We start from the raw sequence: 22,550 nt of genomic DNA, 5'->3' as shown, positions 1-22,550 counted from the left end.
GGAGAATGTGCGTGGATTATAGATATTTGAATTCACTCACAGTTAAGCATGACTACCCCATCCCTCTTATTGATGAATTGCTGGATGAACTCCATGGTGCTAAGTATTTTTCAAAAATGGATTTAAGATCTGGGTATTTTCAGATCTTGATGAAGGCCGAAGATAGGTACTTAACTGCATTTAGTACCCACCATGGGCACTTTGAATACCTAGTGATGCCTTTTGGATTGTGCAATGCCCCAGCTACTTTCCAATCTCTAATGAATAAAGTGTTCCAACCCTTTTTAAGAAAATTTGTGATGGTCTTCTTTGATGACATCCTAGTCTACAGCAAGGCTTGGAATGAACACCTTATGCAGCTGAAGCAGGTATTACTCAAGATGAGAGAGCATGTCTTGTATGCTAAGAAAAGCAAGTGTCAGTTTGGTAAAGACAAGGTGGAATATCTTGGACACATCATTTCACAAGAAGGAGTAGCCACTGATCCTGATAAAATAATTTGTATGAGGGATTGGCCAACACCTAAAACAGTAAAACAATTGAGGGGATTTCTTGGTCTTACTGGGTACTATAGGAAATTTATACAGGGATATGGGGCAATTAGTCATCCACTCACTAATTTATTGAAGAAGGATAACTTCAAATGGACCAAGGAAGCTGATACTGCCTTTGCTAAGCTCAAGACAGCCATGACAACAGCTCCAGTGCTGGCCCTACCAGATTTTTCTAAACCCTTTGTTTTGGAGACAGATGCTAGTGGGAATGGAGTAGGTGCAGTTCTGATGCAGAATCAGAAGCCTATAGCTTTTATGAGTAAAGTACTTTGTCCCAGGAATCAGGCACTATCAGTTTATGAAAGGGAATTTATGGCTGTTATTATGGCAGTTGAAAAGTGGAGATCTTATTTACAGGGCCACAAGTTTGTGATTAAGACTGACCAACAAGCCCTGAGGCACCTTTTAGATCAGAAGGTGATGAATCCAGTGCAGCAGAAGTGGATCACCAAACTTCTAGGGCTCAATTATGAAATACAGTACAAAAGTGGGGCAGAGAACAGAGCAGCTGATGCACTATCCAGATGTAATGAAGAAGGGAATGATTGTTTTGGGCTATCCACAGTGGTGCCTATTTGGATGCAGAAAGTTCAAGCTAGCTATATGGGGGATCCTCATTTCACTCAAATATTAACTGCCAAAGCCATTGACTCCTCTCAATACCAGGATTTTCAAGTTGTTGCAGGTATATTACAGTACAAGGGAAGAGTCACGATTGGGTCTGGTAATAACCTAAGAGCTGAGGTTCTACAAGAAGTTCATGAAACTTCATTTGGGGGACATTCTGGGATACAAGCTACCTACTCCAGATTAAAATCATTCTTTTACTGGCCTAACATGAAAAAAGAAGTTGAGGAGATGGTCAGAGAATGTGATGTCTGCCAGAGAAATAAAACTGAGCATCAACCTTACCCTGGGCTACTACAACCTTTACCTGTTCCTGATAAGGCATGGACACACATATCTATGGATTTCGTTGAGGGACTGCCCAAGTCAGCCGGGAAGAACGTCATCCTAGTTATTGTGGATCGCTTCAGCAAGTATGGTCATTTTCTAGCTTTATCCCACCCTTATACGGCTCAATCTGTTGCCAAACTGTTTCTAGACAATGTTTACAAGCTTCATGGACCGCCTGTGAGTATTGTCTCTGACAGAGATAAGGTGTTCACCAGTCATTTTTGGAAGGAGCTTTTTAAACTAATGGGAACTAGACTCGACATGTCTACGGCTTACCACCCCCAAACGGATGGGCAAACAGAAAGAGTTAATCAATGTGTGGAGGTATATCTGCGTTGTATGGCAGGGGCTGCTCCGAAAAAATGGGCTAGTTGGCTACCCCTCGCAGAGTACTGGTATAACACAAACTATCACACTAGTCTCAAGTGTACTCCATTCCAAGCCTTATATGGAATTCCTCCACCCCATACAGGTCTGGGTTCTTTTCTACGCACTACTAACCAAGAAGTAAAGGAGTGGTTGAGTCAGAGGCAATTTGCAGTAAGGGTTTTGAAAGAAAATCTCCAGATAGCACAAGCAAGAATGGAATTTTATGCAAATCAGAAGCGCAGCGAGAGGACTTTTGAGGTCGGTGAGTTTGTGTACCTGAAGTTACAGCCGTTTCGCCAAAGTTCGGTGTCTCTCCGGCGAAATCAAAAGCTCGCATCACGCTACTTTGGGCCTTACGAAATTCTGGAGAAGATAGGAGTTGTAGCTTACAAGCTATCTCTTCCCGAAGAGTCACGGATCCATCCTGTATTCCATGTCTCCCTACTCAAGAAATGTTTGGGTAAGCAAATCGTCCCATCCACTGAACTACCGGATGTTGACGCTGAGGGCCACTTCAAGATTGCACCTTTTTCTGTTCTTCAGCGGCGCACTATTGAGAGGAATGGTGCCGTTGTACCTCAGGTTTTAGTACAGTGGGCGAAGGACGACGACCGGATTATCAGCTGGGAGGATATGAAGCCGTTTCACCAGAAATACCAGCTTGATCCTTGCGGTCAAGGATCTGGAAATGGGGGAGGTATTGTCATGAATATGGTTGCAATTGGTGATAATCGGCTGGGTGAGGAAGAGGAAAGCAAGGTAGATAAAGAGAGTTTTGGGAAATTTGACTATTCAACTGTGATTGAAGAAGGAATTGAGATTTGTCCTACATGTGGCTAAGGAATGGGAGGCAGTTGAAGTCGTGTGTTAGAGTGCAACCATCTTATGCGCTTTTAACACTTTATCCTTATTTTATATTATATTTTGTTATTTACGTGAATATGCTTTTAGCTTTATGTAAGGTACATGGGGACCATATAATATAAATGGCCAGCCATGCAGGAGAACCCTAGTAATGAAGTTGATTAATCTCTCATTCTCTCTCGCCTCCTTCTACCCTATCTAATCTCTCTCTTTCTATTTCTCTTCTGTCTTGCAAGATCACATTTTTATCACATCAATTCAGCCGATCCATTACTATTACAATATTAAACAGTAGATCTACAACAATATTTTTTAGAAGATCATCCCAGCTAGCTATTTTGTATCTACTGAGAGAAAAGTTTGTTCCATATATATGCAATCGTAGCTAGTCTCGAGTTGATTTTATAGAGTATCATTTATTTTTAGTGCTCGTTTGGTTCAAGTATATAAATAGAAAGAGAATCAAATCAAATAAAGGAAAAAAATGGTAACAATAATTATTAATTTTTAACAATGGAAATGAATCACTAATAAAAAAAATTCTTGTAATAAATTGAGTGATTGGGTTGCCCTCAAATAAAAATAATGATTAACTCTTTACTCAAGCTAGAGAAGCAAAAAGATGCATCTGGAAGTCAACACCCCAAACAAGTCAACACCTGAACACCAAAGCCAAAGGCATGAACACAACACAGAAATCGCATGTTAATAGCATTCACCATCTTTCCAAAATACCAAAACGACGATGAATCACCAAATCACAGCCCTCCTGCTCTGCTCCATCCTTCTCTCCCACGCCCACTCCCACCCCCACACCGTCTGCATCATCGGCAGCGGCATCGGCGGCGCCTCCGTCGCCCATTTCCTCCGCCGCTACTCCCCGCCCCACGCCGTCTCCCAGATCGCAATCTTCGAGCGCCACGGCGTCGTCGGAGGCCGGATGGCCACTGTTACCATCGCCGGCGAGACCTTCGAGGCCGGCGCATCCATTCTCCACCCCAAGAACTACCACGCATGGAATTACACCCAGCTCCTTGGTCTTCAAGCCAAGGTACCGAAACCCTCCGATGATTCTCTCTCTCTCGGCATATGGGACGGCCGCCAATTCGTCTACAAGACGCTCAATTCCAACTCCAAACTGCCAATTGTCCACCGCCTTATCTCGATTGCTAATTCCATCATCATGGCGTTGAGATACGGCGTCTTTTCGCTCTTTCGGATGAGTAGCTTCGTTGAGGTAGTTAGCTCATGTTGCGTATTTTTCTTCATCTTTTTGGAATTTTATCTGCTGCTAATCTTTTTGTTGGATGATTATAAAAAGTAGTATAATGTTTTTTGATGATAAAAAGTATAATCCGATGATAAGTTGATGCTGTTCTTGGTGCAATCCGAAGTGAAATTAGTATTCTATGTGCCTTTTAAGCATAATTTATGTTTTGATAAAAACAAAATTTCCCATTTTTATGCGTGTATAATGGATAATTTCCATAAATACACGAACTTTAGCTTATTTCGCTCATGAACTAAAAATTTTGCCTCCAAATACACTGACTTTCGGTTTTTATTATTTTTCACACGGTTGCTGATTGCCTCCAAACTAATACTTAGGTCGTTGTTTGAAATGTCTGCATGGTTTAAATGACTGGTATACTAAACAGTGTAGATGGATGTCTACGCCACTTCAGCTAGTCATGGTGGCATTAATTTTCCCCTTCAGCTAGCCACAATGGCATTAATTTTTTGGAAATTGATAACCTTGTCAAAAATCATAACAATAAAAAAAAATTACATTTGTAAGCATAACTTTTAGTTCATACGAAAACTTAGAATTAGGTGAAAATTCGTGTATTTAGGCACAATTATCCCAATATTTAATGCTTGTTGGAATTTGGAATCATCCAATTCTTATAGGATAATATCTCACCAGCATGATGGTGTTCCAGCATGTTGTTTTGCTATTGCATACAAGAATATGCTGCTGTTGTACTGCTCGATCACTATTTGACGTTTTAGTTTGATGTAAAGATGTATGGTATTGTGGCTTGTAGGTGACAGTAAATAAGTTTTTGAGGTATTATGAAGGTTTTGAATCTCGACCGGTGTTTGAGAGCGTCGAAGGAATGCTTAAATGGGCTGGACTGTTCAATCTGACAACAATCACTTTAGGAGAGAAATTGGTGGAAGTTGGATTGTCTCCTATACTCATTCAAGAACTTGTGACTGTAAGTATTAATTTCCAGATTTCTTGCTCTTTCCTAATAAGATTTTTCTTTTTCAGTTGTTGAGTCTGTTGACAATGATCTACATTTAATGAGCTCTGTTTTGGAATGCTTGTGATTTGCTCCTGCCCTTATGTAGCTATATACCTTCGGTTCATCATGAATATATCTCAAATGTGCTGACATATAATTCGGCTGCTCTACTTCAAATTTTAGTTTATGTCAGTTTAGCACATCTGATTCAGCCATATGCTGCCACAAAATGATCAATCCCTTCATAGATGGTTATCACTTACAAAAAAAGTTACAGAACATATTAGTTGGCTGAAGCATTGCATGTTTGAGACTGTTGCTTTGTAATGGTAATGAACCGTTCAAACTTCTCTAGTGTAGCTTTTAACTTGCTTAACTTTCAGGAACTGGAGAATATGTTAAATGTTTGAGCACTTTTATGGTCTAAACATTATTCCAGTATGATCTTAACAGCACCGAGCCATTTTGCTCTTCTCATATGTATGATATATCTAAAGATCATGTAGATCTTGATGTCAGAACCTTTGAATCATGGAACCTTTTCTTATTCCTTTACTCTGCATTGAGGATTTCCTCAATCTTTCATTAAGAAAAGTTGAGCGTTGAGTTCGTGTACATTTATTTATTAGTTATTGTATGGTACAATATAGGTGCATTAATTTCTTTAGCTATTATAATACTCCCTCCATCCCATTACAAATGTCTCAGTTTCCATAATGGGATGTCTCATTACAAATGTCTCATTCCTTTTTTGGCAAATAATTAAGAGACTAGTTAATCAATGGGCCCACCACCCACTCTCTCTCTATACCTACTTTTACAAATCTCAATTCATTTATCTCTTTCCATCAATTCACTTTATCTACTAATTAAACATTCCTTAATCTCTGTGCCCAAAAGTAATGCGACATTTGTAATGGGACGGAGATAGTAGCAGTTTCGGATAGGATTTGCCTAGGATTTTTGAGGGTACAATGCATCCTTCGGAAGATGTTACATATTTAACTAAATGCTAAGCCCTTTCTTCATTGTGCAGGTGATCACCAGAATAAACTATGGGCAAAGTGTGAATATGAGTGGACTTGCGGGTGGAGTTTCCTTAGCTGGATCTGGAGGTGGTTTATGGTCAGTTGAAGGAGGGAACTGGCAGATGGCTGCTGGATTAATCAACAATTCAAATGTTGAGTTGCACCTTAATGAAGAAATAGAATCTGTCTATAACCTTGGAGATGTTTATGAGCTGAACTCCACAAAAGGAAAGAGTTACAACTGTCAAGTCACAGTGGTGGCGACGCCTTTGGATGAAGTCAATATTCGTTTTAATCCCGCAATAGCAATACCTCCAAGAAAATTACAGCACACACATGCAACTTTTGTTAGGGGCCTGTTAAATCCTGTGAGTATATCTTATATATGGCATCGTCAAGTCCTAAATTGTTGTGAATGATGTCAACTGTATTTCTAGATTGAGGGTTTGCTCTGATCAGGCATATTTCGGTCTGGACCTGGTATCCGATGTCCCAGAACTGGTTGGCACCATGGAGATTGCCGATCTACCATTTACAAGCATCAGCATTCTTAAGCAACATGAGAAAGATATGACCTATAAGATATTCTCCCGGGAAGCAATGGCAGATGCCTTACTTGATAAGATATTCAGGTAACTTGTGTTTATAAATAAAAAAGCATCCAATTTATTCTGTTACTATGCAATAGTGGAATGTTGCGAGACATCATAAACTGCCACTTTTGTGTCTTCTTTAAATCAACTTCAGCCTTGCCGAGAAGCTCTCAGAATGTCTGTTTTAAATGATTGAATTGCCTTTGTTTTAGCAATAAGTAGATTGGATTTATTTCAACAATATGCTTAGAGGGGTGTATGGCTGAGTTGATAAGCTGTTCAAAACAACTTATAAAGAGCTTACAAGCTTCCTTAAAGTGTTTGCAAATTAAGCTCTCTTAAACAGCTTATAAACTCTAAAAATAAATTTCAAGAGCTTATGAGCTCCCCAAAAATAAGTTCCTCTACCCCAATTTATTTTTCATGATCTTATATGCAACAATCATTTTACAAAATATTATTTGAGCATGGTTTGTTATTTTTCATCATATAGTCTTTCAAGGTAAGCTCTCTTCGATTTTCTCTCACTATCAAAGATTTTCTCTCTATAGCTTATAAGCTCAATTATCTAAACAGTTTGACAACTTATAAGCTCTTGGGAAAATACAATTTATATGCTCTTGAAACATGTTATAAGTTGTTGGAGCTTATAAGCTCTTTGAAATAAGCTTAGCCAAACTCCCTCTTAGTTTAATTGATTAACATTTAACACTTATCCTAATACTCTTTTGAAGCTTCATATATTGTAATTTTGATCCTTCTAATTTAGTACGTTTGAATTCAAAATAGTAGAATTTTTCATTAGCTAATATTCCCTCCGTCCATGATAAGTGTGGTCTTTTTGTCATTTCCGTGTGTCCACAATAAGTGTGGTCTTTCCATTTTAGAATATATACCATTATACTTTTACTCTCATTCACACACATTATTTACAAAGAACTCATCCCACAAACCATTTATTAATTACCTAACAAATCAACTTGGTGGCTCTTTTTTTTCACTTTATATACATCTCTCAATATTTCCTTAGAACCCGTGTCCTTCTATCTAATTCTCTGACTAAGAAAGCAATAATGGCTACTTTTTAGCCCGAACTTAAAAATATTACAAATATAGCTTGTACTTGTCTCCATTGTTCACTTAATAGCACGGGTCACAATTATTGGACCACTTAAAAGAGTCTGCGTTGATCTTTCAGCATTCAAAAAAGCATTACAATATCATCGGTTTTGATGTCTGTTTCTTGAAGATGCATGAGCTTAAGTTGGTTGAAAATTTTGACTTGGGGTATTAAGTGAGAGTACAGGCTATATTTGCTAGTATTTTTTAAGTTCGGGCTAAAAAGTCACCATGGGGTCATGTTCGGGTTGTAATTCAAGAATAACCTAAGCAATAATGACCAGCAGGTTGCAGACAATGATCATGAACAAACTTAGGTTTCTCCATCATCAAACATACACTTAGATTTGCATGTCTTGCTCCGGTGATTTTCTTGCTCCCTAATTGTTGGTGTTGCCCTTTGAATTGCAGCGTGAGAGTGGAGACGGTCAGGATCGACTGGGCTGCTTATCCTCATTACCACGCACCGGAGGTCTACGCTCCCTTTATTTTAGATGGTAAGCATCTATACTATGTCAACGCGTTCGAGAATGCAGCTAGCACCATGGAAACAAGCGCTGTTGCAGCTGAGAACATAGCACGCCTAATCCTTTCAAGAATTGTTGAAGAATCGGACAGCGCTTCGCCAAACTTGAAGAGCTTCAGCGGTGATTCGTCGGGGCTGCATTCGGAACTGTAAGAAGGTGCATCTTGCTGCTGCTCGTTGAGTGTGATACTTAAATGTTTTAAGAGCTTATAAGTTGTCAAAGTGTTTGGATAATTGAGCTTATAAGCTAGAGAGTGAATTTTTTTGCTAGAGAGAGAAAATATTTTTTTAGAGAGAGAAAATCGAAGAAAAATAAACTTAAATGATATATGATGAAAATAATAAATTATAGTTGAAAAATATTTGTAAAAAGATTGTTGCATATGAGATTATAAAAAAATAAGTTGGGGTGGAGGAACTTATTTTTTGGGAAGCTTATAAGCTCTTGGAGCTTATTTTTGAAGCTTATAAGCTGTTGAGGAACTTATTTTGTCAAACACTTTGAAAGAGCTTATAAGCTCTTAATCAGCTTATAAGCTGTTTTGAGGAACTTATAAGCTCAGCCAAACACCCTCTAAATGTTTGTTGTAGATAGAATATCCATTATCTGGAGTTACCTTGGCGTGGATATGAATCTAGACAATTTCTTTTTGAGAGATTTATTTATGGCAAAAACTTGTGTACATTCAAATGTACAATGCATCCGTAGCAATTAAGGTTCACAATTCTTAACATTTTTGAATTGATAGGAAATGGATGAGTGCAAATGTGAAAGGGTGATGGCATCCTGTTTCAAATTAAAGCTGAGCTGAGCTGGACATCAAGATTGTCAGGGTGACGCGATTGTATAAGGCTAGGATCGGTTCACCGTTGTATAAATATTAATAATGAATTTTCAATTGAAGGATAAAATTTGACAATTTTAAATATCGTGGAAAAGAAAAATCAAAAATTGATTAAAGCTCGTGAATTTATAGGCAATTAACTCTTTTATTAATTGTGAAAATTTTGTTGCTATGTATACTAAACATTCATTTGGAATATAAATATCAAATAAATGGTGTAAAATATTCTTTATCATATGAAGAAACTTTTTTATCCATATAACAAATTATAAAATAAATAAATAAAGAAATTTAAAAATAAAGAACATAAAATAAAATCAAAGGATTTCGATTTTTATAGAATAAGAAAATAATATTAGAGAAAAAGAATAAGAGGTAAGAGAGATAAAATAATTTTAGATAGAACTTTTAATTTGTATTTTTAATTTTAAATTATTTTAATATGTATCAAATTAAAATTCTTATCATGGTCTTTAGATTGAATATGTTTGCATTAGTCGAATTGCATTATTTATTAAAAAGAGAAAGATTAAAAAATGAAGACAAAATAGAAATAAAACACCCATCATTCTTCTTAAACCCTAATTCCCTTCTCCCTCGTCTGCATCTTCAATTCCAGAGTTTGCATCTTCAGTTCCAGAGTTTGGGACACAACAGCAGATTCAAGAAAAGGTATTTATGGAAGATGATTTCACATTACATTTCTTTTTTATGGTGAAAATATTGAATGAATTTTGTTGGTGTGATTACTTAAATCCATGTTTATGCGTAAAATTGCTGAAAATCACGTCTGAAATTTTGAAATTGTTGCCGAAATCATGTTTATCTAAATATGCCTGCATCTCCCGATTCCTACATTCTCGCATAGCCTCAGCGCCGCGATTTTCACAACATTGAGTACTTGTTCTCTTGTTGCTTGGATTTATTGTACATTAACGTTGATGCTCACCGCTTACAAGTCATTTCTTCATTTCTGCAGCGGTGAGAAGAAGAGGCTATAATTATGATAAAAAGGCGATTCTATAGGTATGAACATGGTGATAAGGATGCTGCATCAGAATCTTCCTCGTCTTCGTCAGGGTCCGAAGTAGAGGCAGAAGCTACTGATGCCACAGATATTGAAGAAGAAGAAGAAGAAGAAGAAGAAGCAGAAGAAGAAAATGTTGCTTCAGATGTGAGAGAGAAGGGAGAAGCTTCGTCTTCTTCTGGTCCGTGATCTCTTACTCTCATGTGATCTTCTCCTTACTGCCAGTAATGTTCTATATATGGTGTTCTAGGCTTGAGTTGGAACCCATGTTTACTGCAAATATGCCTTGATGCATTTTCTTCAAACTTCAGGTTATGAAAGCGAGGATAGCTCAGTGAACGAAGTTAATCTTGACTCATCAGGTTCGATTTTTCTTCTTTATATCAGGGTTTTTAATGAACTTCATTTCACAAAAGCACATTTACGGTTCAACATGTGCATTAATCTAATCCTGTTTTTGGCATGGCTAATTAAATGGTTTGTGGTGCTTATAAATTTATCCTTGGTTTTGTTCACCTCCATTTGACTTGTCTAATACTGAAATTATCAGCAATTACTATGGTGTTAATGCTACAAGTTATTGTGGCTCATGGTCATGTGTTGATGCTTATGCTCATTGCTCAGTAGTGGTTATGCTGTAGTTGCACATCATGCAATATAAATTCAGTTAAAAAGTGGTTACCTTTCACTAAATATTATAGGTTCTAGGTTTAGTATTCCATTCATGCTTACTAGACCTCCTTAGTTTCTGAAAGATCGTGCCATTCTCTGTTTTCTATTTTGTCTACTTTACCTATAATCCCTTTGTCATTGTTCTAACTTTATCTAAGGCTTTCTAATTGATCACTTCTTTCTTTACTCTTTTTTCCTTTTCATTTTCCGGTATTCTCAGCTCTTGTTTTTTTTTTTTCTGAAATTTGCTTCTCTAAATTCACAAGAATTATTTTGTGGATCCTATGCCTACATTCCGAGAGTTCATTTCCAATGATTTTATTTTGGATGACTACTCCTCACTTCAGAATTTTTGAATCAAGAGCACTCAATTGTACGATATTCTTTCGTCCTGTTGCTACAAATGAATTGATCTTTGCAGGTTTACCTACTAGCGATGAAGACACGGACAGCTCAAATTGGCAGCGAAACCATTGTAGGACTAGGAAGTTTTTGTGGCGGAGAAGGAAACAGTTTACCTACCATAGCTCAGGATAGTCCCAAAAAGGATGAAACTGACTTTGATACTGCAGATTGTATTCTAAGGCATAAGTCAGTTTTTAAATGCAGGCTCTGTCCGAGGATAGTCTGCTTATCAGAGGAGACTTTAAAGGCTCATCTCATCTCCAAGGCAAGTATATTGTTATGGCTTTACTCAATATCAGATGAGCCTTTAATGTTTATCTTAGAATTTTCTAGCTGAAAGCCTCTGTCTTGACATTTATTTGCATTGTAGCCCTTTACCTTATTCCTCAATCATGCTCTACGTTCACCCCCCAATCTTGCAGTTATGTTGTGTTCTACTCGACTTGAGCAGCTCTATACATGCTCTTAGTGTTGAATGATGACTTTTTGTTATCTGCAGAAGCATATCCGCTCTGAGAAACTACTTCGAGAAGGGAGACTTAAGCTTATGCTGAATGAGAGAGGAGAAATCGAGGGCGAGGTGCATTATGAGAATAATGCCCCAACTACAGCTTCTGGACAGGTACTATTCTTTATGGATATGTTTTATTTTTGTACCCTCTTTGCCTAATTCAACATGCTAAACATAATAATCACAACAGAAACCGGACAAGCCAAACAAAAAGGGCAAAGGACGTTTGAAACAGAAGAAGAGACCTAGACAGGTGAAGAATAGCTCACTAATACTATTACATACAATAGAGTATTTTTAGCTTCTCTAGAAGTACTAACTATGATTCGATTTCCTAAACGCAGGACACCGAATCTAGAAAAGCAAAACCATCAACAGAGAAGCGGGAGAAGAGACGTAAGAACTGATAACTGAAGATGGCTATTTTGTCTTTTAACAACATGACTGCAGTTTGTTGTTCAAGCTCCAACAAGAATACCCCATGAACAAGTTTTTGACCTGTTTGTTTTTGTTGTGTTTTTATATTTCCCAATTTTGTCTGAATCCAGGATAACCAACATTTATACAAGCGGAATGAGAAAGAAAAATGGATTTTGTAACTGTTTATATCTTCTTTAATCATCGTTAACATTAGAATTCTTCATTCAACATAGCTTTTCTTTTTTTCCTTTTTTTTTGAGGACTCATTCAACAGAGCTTGACTTTGTTGTATTAAGGGAATGTTGAAACACTTATCTAAATATTACATTTATAAGGGTATGCAGGTATTAAATAGCAGATACAACATTTACATTTACATTGTAAATCAAATATGTCTCTGACATTCACAAAATGGGGTTAATAGGTCCCTAATGTTCATAATCATTAGATGAAGGAAGTTATTTGCCCCAATTTGTCAATGTTAGGTACTTATTTGTCCCAATTTATAAACGTTAAGAGCCTAATTGCATAAAACATAATGTTAAGATACTTATTTCATTTTTACTACAAATGTTAGAGGTGTATTTTTGTTACTTAACCCTAAATTTAATGATATAAAATATCAAAATATTCCATATTATCAAAATAACATCGTTCGATGTCTTCCTTTTAGTTTTTATTTTTTAAATGTAGCCTAAAACAATGTAGTTTTGATTGCGCAGACATTTTTCATGTCGTCATTAAATTTATACAAGTGGACAAGATACGGGTAAAATCTCAACTGTCAATTTGAACGTCATTAAATTTATACAAGTGGATAAGATACGGATAAAATCCCAACTGTCAATTAAAATTTTCAGCATAAAAAGTACTACTTAGCTAAAATTGGTATTAAATTAATTTATGTAGCTTGGATAATATTAATTAAAATTGAGACTAAAAGTATTAGCAAGTGGGCTAAGCTAGTATATTTTCACTTTTAATTTTCTTAGGGTGTACTTACTTTGTTGGAGAAAGAAAGAATACATATATTTTCACTTTTTTTTCGAATATGATGAAATATTATCTCTATTTTAGCTCATTTTCACTTGAATATTGAATAATATTATAGTAGTGTGAAAATATTTTCACGTTTTTTTATTTATTTATCATTGTTCAACGAAACAAAACAAAAAATTGTGAATCATCTTCCAAATTTGACTAGAAGACATTGACCGATTCCTAGTCAAAGGCAGTCGGTAGCCATTGCCATCATAACACAGCCACCTTCCTCCATTTCCACTAACTAATTTTTATATTCAACTTCGTCTTCTTCCGCCTTAATTAATTCACTACCAGATTCTACAGCTACTTCCACACTTCAATCAAAATCTTAATCGACATATGTTTTAATAGCTCCTTGTTTTTAATACTAGTAATTTGTTTTTTCCTTGATATAAACAATCAATATTTTTTTGGCGCGTCTCAGACTTGGGGGGTGGAGTTGTAACCACCATCTCTATCATCCCTTCCATCAACCTGAATCATTAATTGCTAATCTAATTTGACTTTCCACTGGTGTGTTTTTCTCTTCTCCTTTCCCCACCTTTTGCAATTCAGAATTTGTCGGGTTTTTGATGATCATCGGATGTTGAAATTCGTGGGTTTTAGGTGAATTACGAAGAAAACGAAAATGGGAGCGCTGTGTTCGAAGCCGAAGCCGAAATCGACGGCAAACCCGTACGCGGGCAGAAGCACGGGCCTAGAGAAGCAGTTTCATCAGGAGCGGCGGCAGCGGCAGCGAGAGATGCAGAGAGAAACCAGTAAGATTGCGACAGCTCAGCCGACGGTGCAGGAGCCCGTGGAGGCTGCTAAAGAGTCGCCGAGGTTGTCGGCTTCTAAAGAGTCGCCGAGGAGTTCGGCTGCTAGGGAATCGCCAAGGTTTTCGGCTTCTAAAGAGTCGCCGAGGGGTTCGGCTCGCTTCTCGACTGCCAGTGATGATGAGTTCTATGATGGGATACCGCGTTACCAGAAGAGCTCATCCTATTTGAAGTCGAGATCGTTGAGGTCTGCTAAGGTAAGACATTTTTTTAGTTGTTTGTTTGTGTATTTTCCGCTTGTTAGGAATTGTGGTGAATGGAGAGATCGTTGAGTTCATCCAAAAAATATATGCTTGTGGTGGTTGACGTTGAAATGTTTACTTCTTGTTGTTTCATATAATGTGGATGCAAGAACTAGTTTTGTGGTGTGAAGATTGCTTATGTATGACTGTAGTTAGATGTATAATCTCGGGCATTATGTGTAATCCCAGTTATGTTTTCGGGGTAGCTACACTATGCCTAATTACTGCGAAGATCACAGTTTTCATAGGTAGTTGATGTTTTCCAGTGTCGCCTTTGGAATTGATTTACCAGTAGAGAAAAGTGTTGCTATGGATTAGCCTAGATAGATAAAATAGTACAGGTTAAAACATTGTTTACTTCAATGTCGGTAAATAATATGATCCTGAATAAATCATGATAGTAGTTGCAGTTACTTGATATGTGATTTAATTGTTATCTGTACTTTGGGTTTGAACTCCAGGATATTCCCACCAGTATACTAATCCATATCTGCATCTTATTCATTTCACATCATTTTTGGGTATTTCTTTGTAACGATTCAAATTAAACAGAGGTAGTTCCACTGCAAGAACAATTCTGTGGTTTTGTACAAGATACCACTTGAGTATGTGTAATGTGAAGTTAATGTTCAACTTTTGAAACTATTTTGAGTGACCATGTCGTGAGTTTTTGTTGGTGTACTATCTTTTAAGAATTCTACGATGGTATCTAAGTATTGGCCTTCTGAAGTGACTTCAAGCCCTATTCAATCTTCACCCTAGAAGCTTATGGGTAACACCTTTGCAGGTGTCAGAAGTGAGCTCCCGTTTAGGCCGAGCTGGCAGTGCTGGATTTGGAAGGGCGGTAGAAGTTTTGGACTCACTTGGGAGCAGTGTGTCCAATTTGAACATTAAAGGAGGATTTGTGTCGGGAGCAACCAATAAAAGTAATGAACTTTCTATTCTATCATTTGAGGTAGCCAATACAATAGTTAAAGGTTCAAGCCTTATGCAATCACTTTCAAAACGAAGTATACGACAACTGGAAGAAATAGTGCTTCCTGAAAAAGGTGTTCAACAATTAGTAACAAATGACATGGACGAACTATTAAGGATTGTTGCATCAGATAAAAGGTTGGTAACGGAGAGACTGGTTCGACTTACACAAGATGAGGCCTTGGAGTCCCCATGATTGTTCTTTTAACTTCATTTTTCATTAACATGAGTCCGTAACATGATTTCTATATAAAATGCAACAGGGAGGAGCTGAAGGTTTTTGCTGGAGAAATAATCCGCTTCGGGAATCGATGTAAAGATCCTCAGTGGCACAACTTGGACCGGTTCTTTGAGAAGTAACTTACTGAAGTTTTCTACATGTATTATTGTTTCATGTTTGAAGTAGTTCTGATCTTTCACTGGTTGGTTGCTGCTCACTTTTGTAGACGTAGCAGAGATCGTACCCCTCAGAAGCAATTGCAGGAAACAGCCGAATCAGTGATGATGCAACTGATGACTTTGGTCCAACTTACTGCTGTCTGTATTAAGTCTCCATCATCATCGTCATAATCATCATCATAATGTTTTATAGTTTTGGCTCTCAACTTCATCGAATGCCTTTTCTCATCAATACAGTATAATTTGGTTTGGTTAGGTATCATTATAACTTGAATTTTAAGAAACAAGTTATAAGCTGAAAACTGGAAGAGACATATAGGAGATTATACATTAGGTCTTCACTGATCAAGATATTTAATATCCGAACCATCTTCCTTTTTTAATGTTATAGAGTATATTAGTTCTCAGAAGACTCTTTTAAATTAGAACACTAACGAAATGTGTCATGCTTAGCAAGCAACTGGAGAGGATCTCTTGAGCTTTGTTATATTTGGTCTTGACCTATAAGTTAACGAATGATCAACACTAAAACATATAGCCGTATCTTGCTTCCTCTTTTAATGCAGTGAATTGTTCTTATGAAAGTGAGAAGATATTTATCTGAAAGTGTCCAAATTCTAAACATATCATGTTGAATTCCCAGAAAATGCATTATCGTATGAAGTGCTTTTGACAAGAAAGCATGTGATGCATATTTCTGTAACTTCTGTATTTGTTGAGGGTATGGAACCAAGATTAATTAATAGGGCGCTTAAATGGGTCTATAACAGTATTTGAGAATCCTATTCCAAATGTTAAACTTTTCATCTTATATTGAGTTACTTTTGTACCAATTCGAAAAATTTCCAGATTATATCTATAGCTCACCATTTCCATCCTGTACCAAAGACTTCACATTTTGTTCGTGTATATGTTATTAGGTATAAAGAGCAAATGCACTCTAACCATGCATTGCTATCATATCGTTGTCTTAAGATTTTGCAATCTCTGTCTTGGATAAAGAAAACCTGAATTGTTTATTTCTGGACAACGTAATTCTGCACATGTTTGTGATTCTTCTAAAGCATGAATGTGTGATTAGTTGCCAAGACAACTGAGTGCAACTCATATAAATACAAGAAATATGTGGCCAATTTTTCAATATGTGCATCGAGCTATAATGTCCCTCTGTAAGCTGCCAACTCCAGAATAAAGAAATTCAACATGTTGTTTCTCAGGAACTATATCAGGAGCTGCACACACTTGACAAAATTGAATTAGAATATCAGCGTAAGCGACTGGAAGAGTTTAGATTCAATGCTATACAACGAGGTATGCCATGATTAATTGTGTTCTTATTCCATGAGAATTGAGACCTGTTGTATTTACGGATTTTAAACAATTGTTTATGGTTTACTAAGAAAGCTTTAGGGTTATTTCAACCTAGTTTACACTAATCAGAGCCCATTGCTCCCAGTTGCCTAATCGAGTGCCCCTGCTCATTAGTTACTATTACAAAAACGTGCCAGTGATCATTTTCAACCTCAATTGATTGGCCACATAATTTGGATTGGTGATAGGAGTGAACCGAATTGTCCTTTTTGTTTCTATGCATTTGTTACACATTATAAATCAAGTAAAACAATTTCACAAACACTCATGAATAAAACAGGCTAAGGCTAGAGAATTCTTTACAGAATTAGAAGGTTTAATCAATGATAGATAATATGTAACCTAGATAAAGGTATAAGAAGAACAAAAAGCTGATTGGGTACAATCCATTATCTTCCGCTAAAATTCTAATTTTAAATGTCTAAGGAAAGAAACCATGCCAATTTTTTAAAATATTTATATCTATTATTTTTTCCTTGGCTTTATTTTCTTTAAAGGTATGCACTAGAGCAATATGTTTTCTGAAGAGCATATTCTTTTTCTTGAATTAAGATTTATTTTTAAAGCATTTTTAATTTACATTCCACCTTTTAACCAGAATGCACATAATTAAAAATCGACTAAGCCCTTCTGACTTGGTACCTTACATACCCATCTCATAATCTGGATTGTACCATAATCCCGGAAGCTAAGCCATTGACCTGATCAGGGGGCACATCATTGATTGGAAGACACTGTACCCTACTAAGCTCATGCCTTTTTGAGATATAAAGAAACTACAGTTGGCATATCAAGAAGGATTTTTTGTTATATTTAATCCAAAAATGAGTATGCCCCTAACAAAAAGTCAGGTGGAATGGAATTTGAAACATTTACATTTCTCACTACTTTGATTTCATTCAGAGTTCTGACGATAGTCTTAGTTGCCTTATTTATACAATACATCAGCACTAGTATGCTTCCTATACCTTCTCAGAGCTTTGCAATTATACACAACTTGTTATTTTTGCAACAAATCGGACTTACACAAAAAAAAGAGACCAATCAGTTCTACCTTACTATGTGAGTATTCTAACATGTTGCTTCCAATACCCTTTTTCTTTCTTTCTTTTTTTCGTTAACTTTCCCCATCAACTGCTATATGAAATTTTATATATCTGGCGATCAGCATGTGTTTACTAATGTAGTATGATTAGAGAGTTGATGTCATATATAAACACTAGTGTTGATAAGCTTCTTCTATGTACTTGATTTTCTGGTCTACCTCTAGAGTAAAGCATCTACGTTTCTGAAAACCAAAGCTTTGAAAAATCACAGCTCATGTTGATCTCTTTCCATTTCTGAACATATAATGACTCACAACATAAGATATGTATCTTTTAATTGAAAGTTGAATATGCTTTTATGCTCTGTTTCTGTAGGAGACAGGGACAACAGCCTCAACGTTTTGGCTACGGAATTGAAAAACCAAAAGAAACTGGTGAAAACCTTAAAGAAAAAGTCATTGTGGTCCAGAACTATGGACGAGGTAGTTTTCTCTTTTCTCATTTTCTGGAATATATGATCAATTCATACACCAAGTATTCTCTTCTCGGCAGTGACATACACCCTTGTCCATTGTTAGAGGTACATTGATAATTCCTTAGCAATAAGAGCAATTAGTTCCAGTAAATCAGCTTCTACCGTTCTCAATAAATCATTTTAGTGGAAAATATACAGAAAAGAAGTCGGTACTAGATAATGCTAAACTCAACCTAAGTTTTCTCGTTAGGAATGAGATAATATGTGATTACTAACTTGTTTAAGCTGTTACAATCTCTCTCTCTCTCTCTCTCTCTCTCTCTCTCTCTCTCTCTCTCAAATAACGAATGAGATTGAGAATTGATGACGAATAACTCAATAAAATCTACAAATAAATCAATGTAATGCACGAATAGTCATTCTAACATGGGTTCGAATGCTGGACGAGGTGAGATTTTCACCACATTAACTTGATACGGCTATTCGTGTGTTACATTGATTTATTCGTTATTCCCTTTAGTTCAAAATTGGCTAATATTTATTCAAATTAAGTTGTGGACAACCATTGATTTTCACTTCCTTGTTTGTTTGGATGTGTAAAATTTTTCGCCATAGTATGATACCACTAATCATGTTGATTAATGAAAATATAAACCTTATTCTTCTTTTATTAGTTGGTTTATAAGATACTTTTGTTTCTTTGATTAAACAAGCAAATGATTTTATGTACCTTTGACGGTTGTAAATTACATATTTCTGTGCCGTATTATGCATTCTTAGTGTTCCTTTTCCCTTGGTATACTGTTGAGATCTCTCAACTAAAAACCTGTCTATTGTTGGAGAACAGGTTATGGGGAAGCTTGTTGATATCGTGCTATTTCTTAATCAGGAAATAAACCATACAGTTTGGCAATCCAGGTATAAGTACAACCTCAAAGTTTATTTTAGAAAGAGGCTGAAATCGTCTTCTGACTCTTCTCTACTAATGCAAATAACATAAATCACTGGAAAATGTGCCTATTCTCATAGTATCTGTTAGAGCTGGATATCAGGGGCAATTGAGCTTGAATTTGGCTGATTAATGTCATCTGATTCATAGAACTTGTCTTGGAAATACTACCTTTTCTTTTCAAGGAACTTGGAAAATCTAGCTTGATTTACTATCAAATTAATAGGCAATGAACTGAAAGCTGTGAGCAATAAAATTATCCTTTGTTCTATTTGATTTAGAGGGTGTTTGGCTAAGCTTATTTTAGATTGCTTATAAGCTCTAACAACTTATCGGATGTTTCAAGAGCTTATAAGATGTAATGTATCGAGAGCTTATATGTTGTCAAAGTATTTGGATAATTAAGCTTATTAGTTAGAGAGAGAAACTGCTAGTTACAGAGAGAAAAGTGAGGCAAAGTGAAATGAAAAGGGTATATGTTGGAAAGAACAAACCATAGTAGGATTATTTTTATAAATTGATTGTTTCTTATAAGATCAAGAAAAAGTAAGTTGAGGTTGAGAAACTTACTTTTTAGGAGCTTATACGCTGTTTAGGAGCTTATTTTGACAAACACTTCTCAAGAGCTTATAAGCTCAGCTAAACACCCTCTTAGTGTCCTCTGTGATGAGTCCTAATGTATGAGCTCCCTTAGACGAGATTAAATATACATTTGCCACCATAGGTTGTACTAGTGATTGCAATAAGGGCAAGAACCCATTAGGTTTTCCATATAACCCTATCATCGGATCTTGGTATTGTACAGTCAACAGTAACACTTGTCATCTAATTAGTGCCTTGTTCAGTAGAACATGCACTGGCCTTTAATTAATTTCCTCCTAATTGCAAATTATAGGTGGCCCAGTGTCCTATATTTCTGGTCTTGCAGAACCTTAGTAAAGGCAGGCATGTTATACATATTCGAAATGCTCCAGTTTTTATGTAAGAGATTGTTGTTGATCACTTGGTCCTCTTATATGATCATTTCTCTCTCTTTAATATCTTAGGATTGAGTTGCGTTTATCTTTGTCCTTGAATACATTAGGAAATTGAGTATAAAATTTGATGCTCGCTTTCTCCTCCATAAGAGAATTTCCTCTACAAATTTTTGTTCTGTTTTAATGCAGAGATTCTTAGTTATAACTAACGCCCTTATGCACTTATCATGATCATGTATTCTTACTTCATGACCAACAGATAGTGAGATACCGGATAAAGAAATCAACAACAATCGGCAAAGGTTGGGACCTGCTGGGCTTGCATTACATTATGCTAACATCATTCTGCAGATTGACTCAATTGTGAGTAAATCTTTGCTCTTGCCATTGGTGATTACGAGAATCCTGCCAAGATAGTTTTTTCTTGCTCTTTCCATCCTAACCATTGTGCCCCGTGGGAATAATATTTCATTCATGTCTTGATATATAAAGGCTTTTACTGCTTGTTGCTTGTTTTGGTCTTTTGTCTACTAGCTCTTATGCTGGAGAACTAACTAGTATTTTCCACTTCAGTTTTATTTTCTATGGCTCAAATTCTTATTTTATGTAAACAGGTAGCGCGTTCGAATTCCATTCCTCAAAGCTCTAGAGATACTTTGTATCAGGGCCTGCCACCAAACATAAAAGATTCTTTACGATCCAAGCTGCAGTCTTTCCATGTTGAGAAGGAGGTATTCTTACTGTTTTTTGTCGCTATCAATTGATTCTGCATTTTATACGCTGATTCGCCATTTGTGAGCACTGGCATCAATGTTGATGAGAATGCACCTTCCCTAGTGTATGCTTCTGATGAAACATTTGCCTAATACATCTCCTTACCAGAATTGTTTCACTTTCACACTAGTTTAACCCTTATAGTGTCTCATCTGCAGTTAACTGCGGCAGAAGTGCAAAGATGAGATGGAAAAGACTCTACATTGGCTTGTGCCCGTCGCCACAAATACGGCTAAGTAAGATTTAAGATCCTTCTAGTGAAGAGTTGTCCCATTTTACCAAAGTGTCTAATGTTGAGCGGTTTACACAGGGCTCATCATGGCTTCGGCTGGGTTGGAGAGTGGGGAAACACAGGGTGAGTATCCTAACAATTAAGTTGAGGAAAACATTTCTACCATCAAAACTATGTGCACCAAACTAGGAAAGCAATGCTCTCACTTCTATATGCAGGTCTGAGTCGAATAACAGGGCTGCCGGGCCTATTGATATAATGCAAATCGAGACGCTCCACCATGCAGACAAGCAAAAGACGGAAGCATACATCCTCGATCTCCTCGCTTGGCTGAATTATTTGGCAAGCCTTTCCAAGGCCGCTCTGAAAGGAGAAGGAGCTGTGAGGCCATCGGTCAGGCCAGCTGTTCGTTCACCCCCGAACAGAGCCGATGAGCAATCTGCTGCAAAAGATACGAGTCAATCCCAACTTTGAACAGGAGCAGCAGAAGCCAGAGTCAAGGGTAAAATAGTACTTTGACTCTCTTCTCGAAGAAAAAAACATTAAGAAGTCCGATGACGACTCTACAGAAACGCGCTCGTCGTCGAGTAGTATCTCCATAAATTATGGACATGACAGTGAGAAATCACTGAGTAGTGCCATCACGAGTTAAGGTACTTGTAGATAATGTGTGGTGTTGTGGTTTGGCAACGATTGAACCATGCATGATGTATATAAGAGGAGAATTGTACTCCCAAGGCCTAACAGTAGGTGGTTAATACTCAAGGCCTGAGGTTTTGGGTTCGAGTTTATCGTCGTGCGATCTTTAAATTTTTTTTGTTTACTTGTATAATTAATCAAAAAAAAAAAAGAAGAGAGTTGTATGCAACATCCTCTGTTGCAAAATCTTGTTGTGTCATAGACGACATGTGTATTAAATGATGTTACAAATATGCATATGACCCTATTGAGTAATATTAAAATGTGATAAGAAGCAAAGTGCATAGTTCGGTGTATTCTTAAAGGGCGTTTATTTTTTAAGATTAACCTAAAAAGATAAAAATCGCATAAGCTAATTCATTGTTTACTAAATTGAATTGAAACTTTAGAATATATATTTTGAGCTTCGT

At 36.7% G+C, this 22,550-nt stretch overlaps 3 protein-coding genes across 3 annotated transcripts; all 3 read left to right on the top strand.

Moving 5' to 3' along the window:
- The first annotated feature begins 3,373 nt into the window (after positions 1-3,373).
- Positions 3,374-8,484, top strand: LOC130989973 (farnesylcysteine lyase). The gene is made up of 5 exons (XM_057914157.1): positions 3,374-3,981; positions 4,793-4,966; positions 6,033-6,392; positions 6,484-6,656; positions 8,148-8,484. The coding sequence occupies exons 1-5, from the start codon at positions 3,490-3,492 to the stop codon at positions 8,413-8,415; spliced, it is 1,467 nt and encodes a 488-aa protein (XP_057770140.1). The 5' UTR covers positions 3,374-3,489; the 3' UTR covers positions 8,416-8,484.
- Positions 8,485-9,611: 1,127 nt separating this feature from the next.
- Positions 9,612-12,321, top strand: LOC130989971 (rRNA biogenesis protein RRP36). The gene is given in 8 exon segments (XM_057914156.1): positions 9,612-9,779; positions 10,087-10,315; positions 10,446-10,496; positions 11,228-11,340; positions 11,342-11,476; positions 11,711-11,833; positions 11,913-11,975; positions 12,067-12,321. Coding segments are annotated over 7 exon segments (753 nt in total). The 5' UTR covers positions 9,612-9,779; positions 10,087-10,110; the 3' UTR covers positions 12,130-12,321.
- Positions 12,322-13,350: 1,029 nt separating this feature from the next.
- Positions 13,351-22,419, top strand: LOC130989970 (protein PSK SIMULATOR 1-like). Its single transcript, XM_057914155.1, has 13 exons — positions 13,351-13,699; positions 13,793-14,198; positions 15,031-15,356; positions 15,482-15,574; positions 15,665-15,755; positions 16,835-16,928; positions 18,410-18,516; positions 19,357-19,427; positions 20,699-20,798; positions 21,050-21,184; positions 21,381-21,445; positions 21,520-21,564; positions 21,660-22,419. Exons 2-13 carry the CDS (start codon positions 13,815-13,817, stop codon positions 21,913-21,915), a joined length of 1,767 nt encoding a protein of 588 aa, XP_057770138.1. The 5' UTR covers positions 13,351-13,699; positions 13,793-13,814; the 3' UTR covers positions 21,916-22,419.
- Positions 22,420-22,550: the final 131 nt, after the last annotated feature.

This window comes from Salvia miltiorrhiza, chromosome 6 (genome assembly GCF_028751815.1).
Source record: "Salvia miltiorrhiza cultivar Shanhuang (shh) chromosome 6, IMPLAD_Smil_shh, whole genome shotgun sequence".
Lineage (NCBI taxonomy): Eukaryota > Viridiplantae > Streptophyta > Magnoliopsida > Lamiales > Lamiaceae > Salvia > Salvia miltiorrhiza.
The sequence above is the reverse complement of the archived record's forward strand: the minus strand, read 5'-3'. Positions and strand labels throughout refer to the sequence as shown.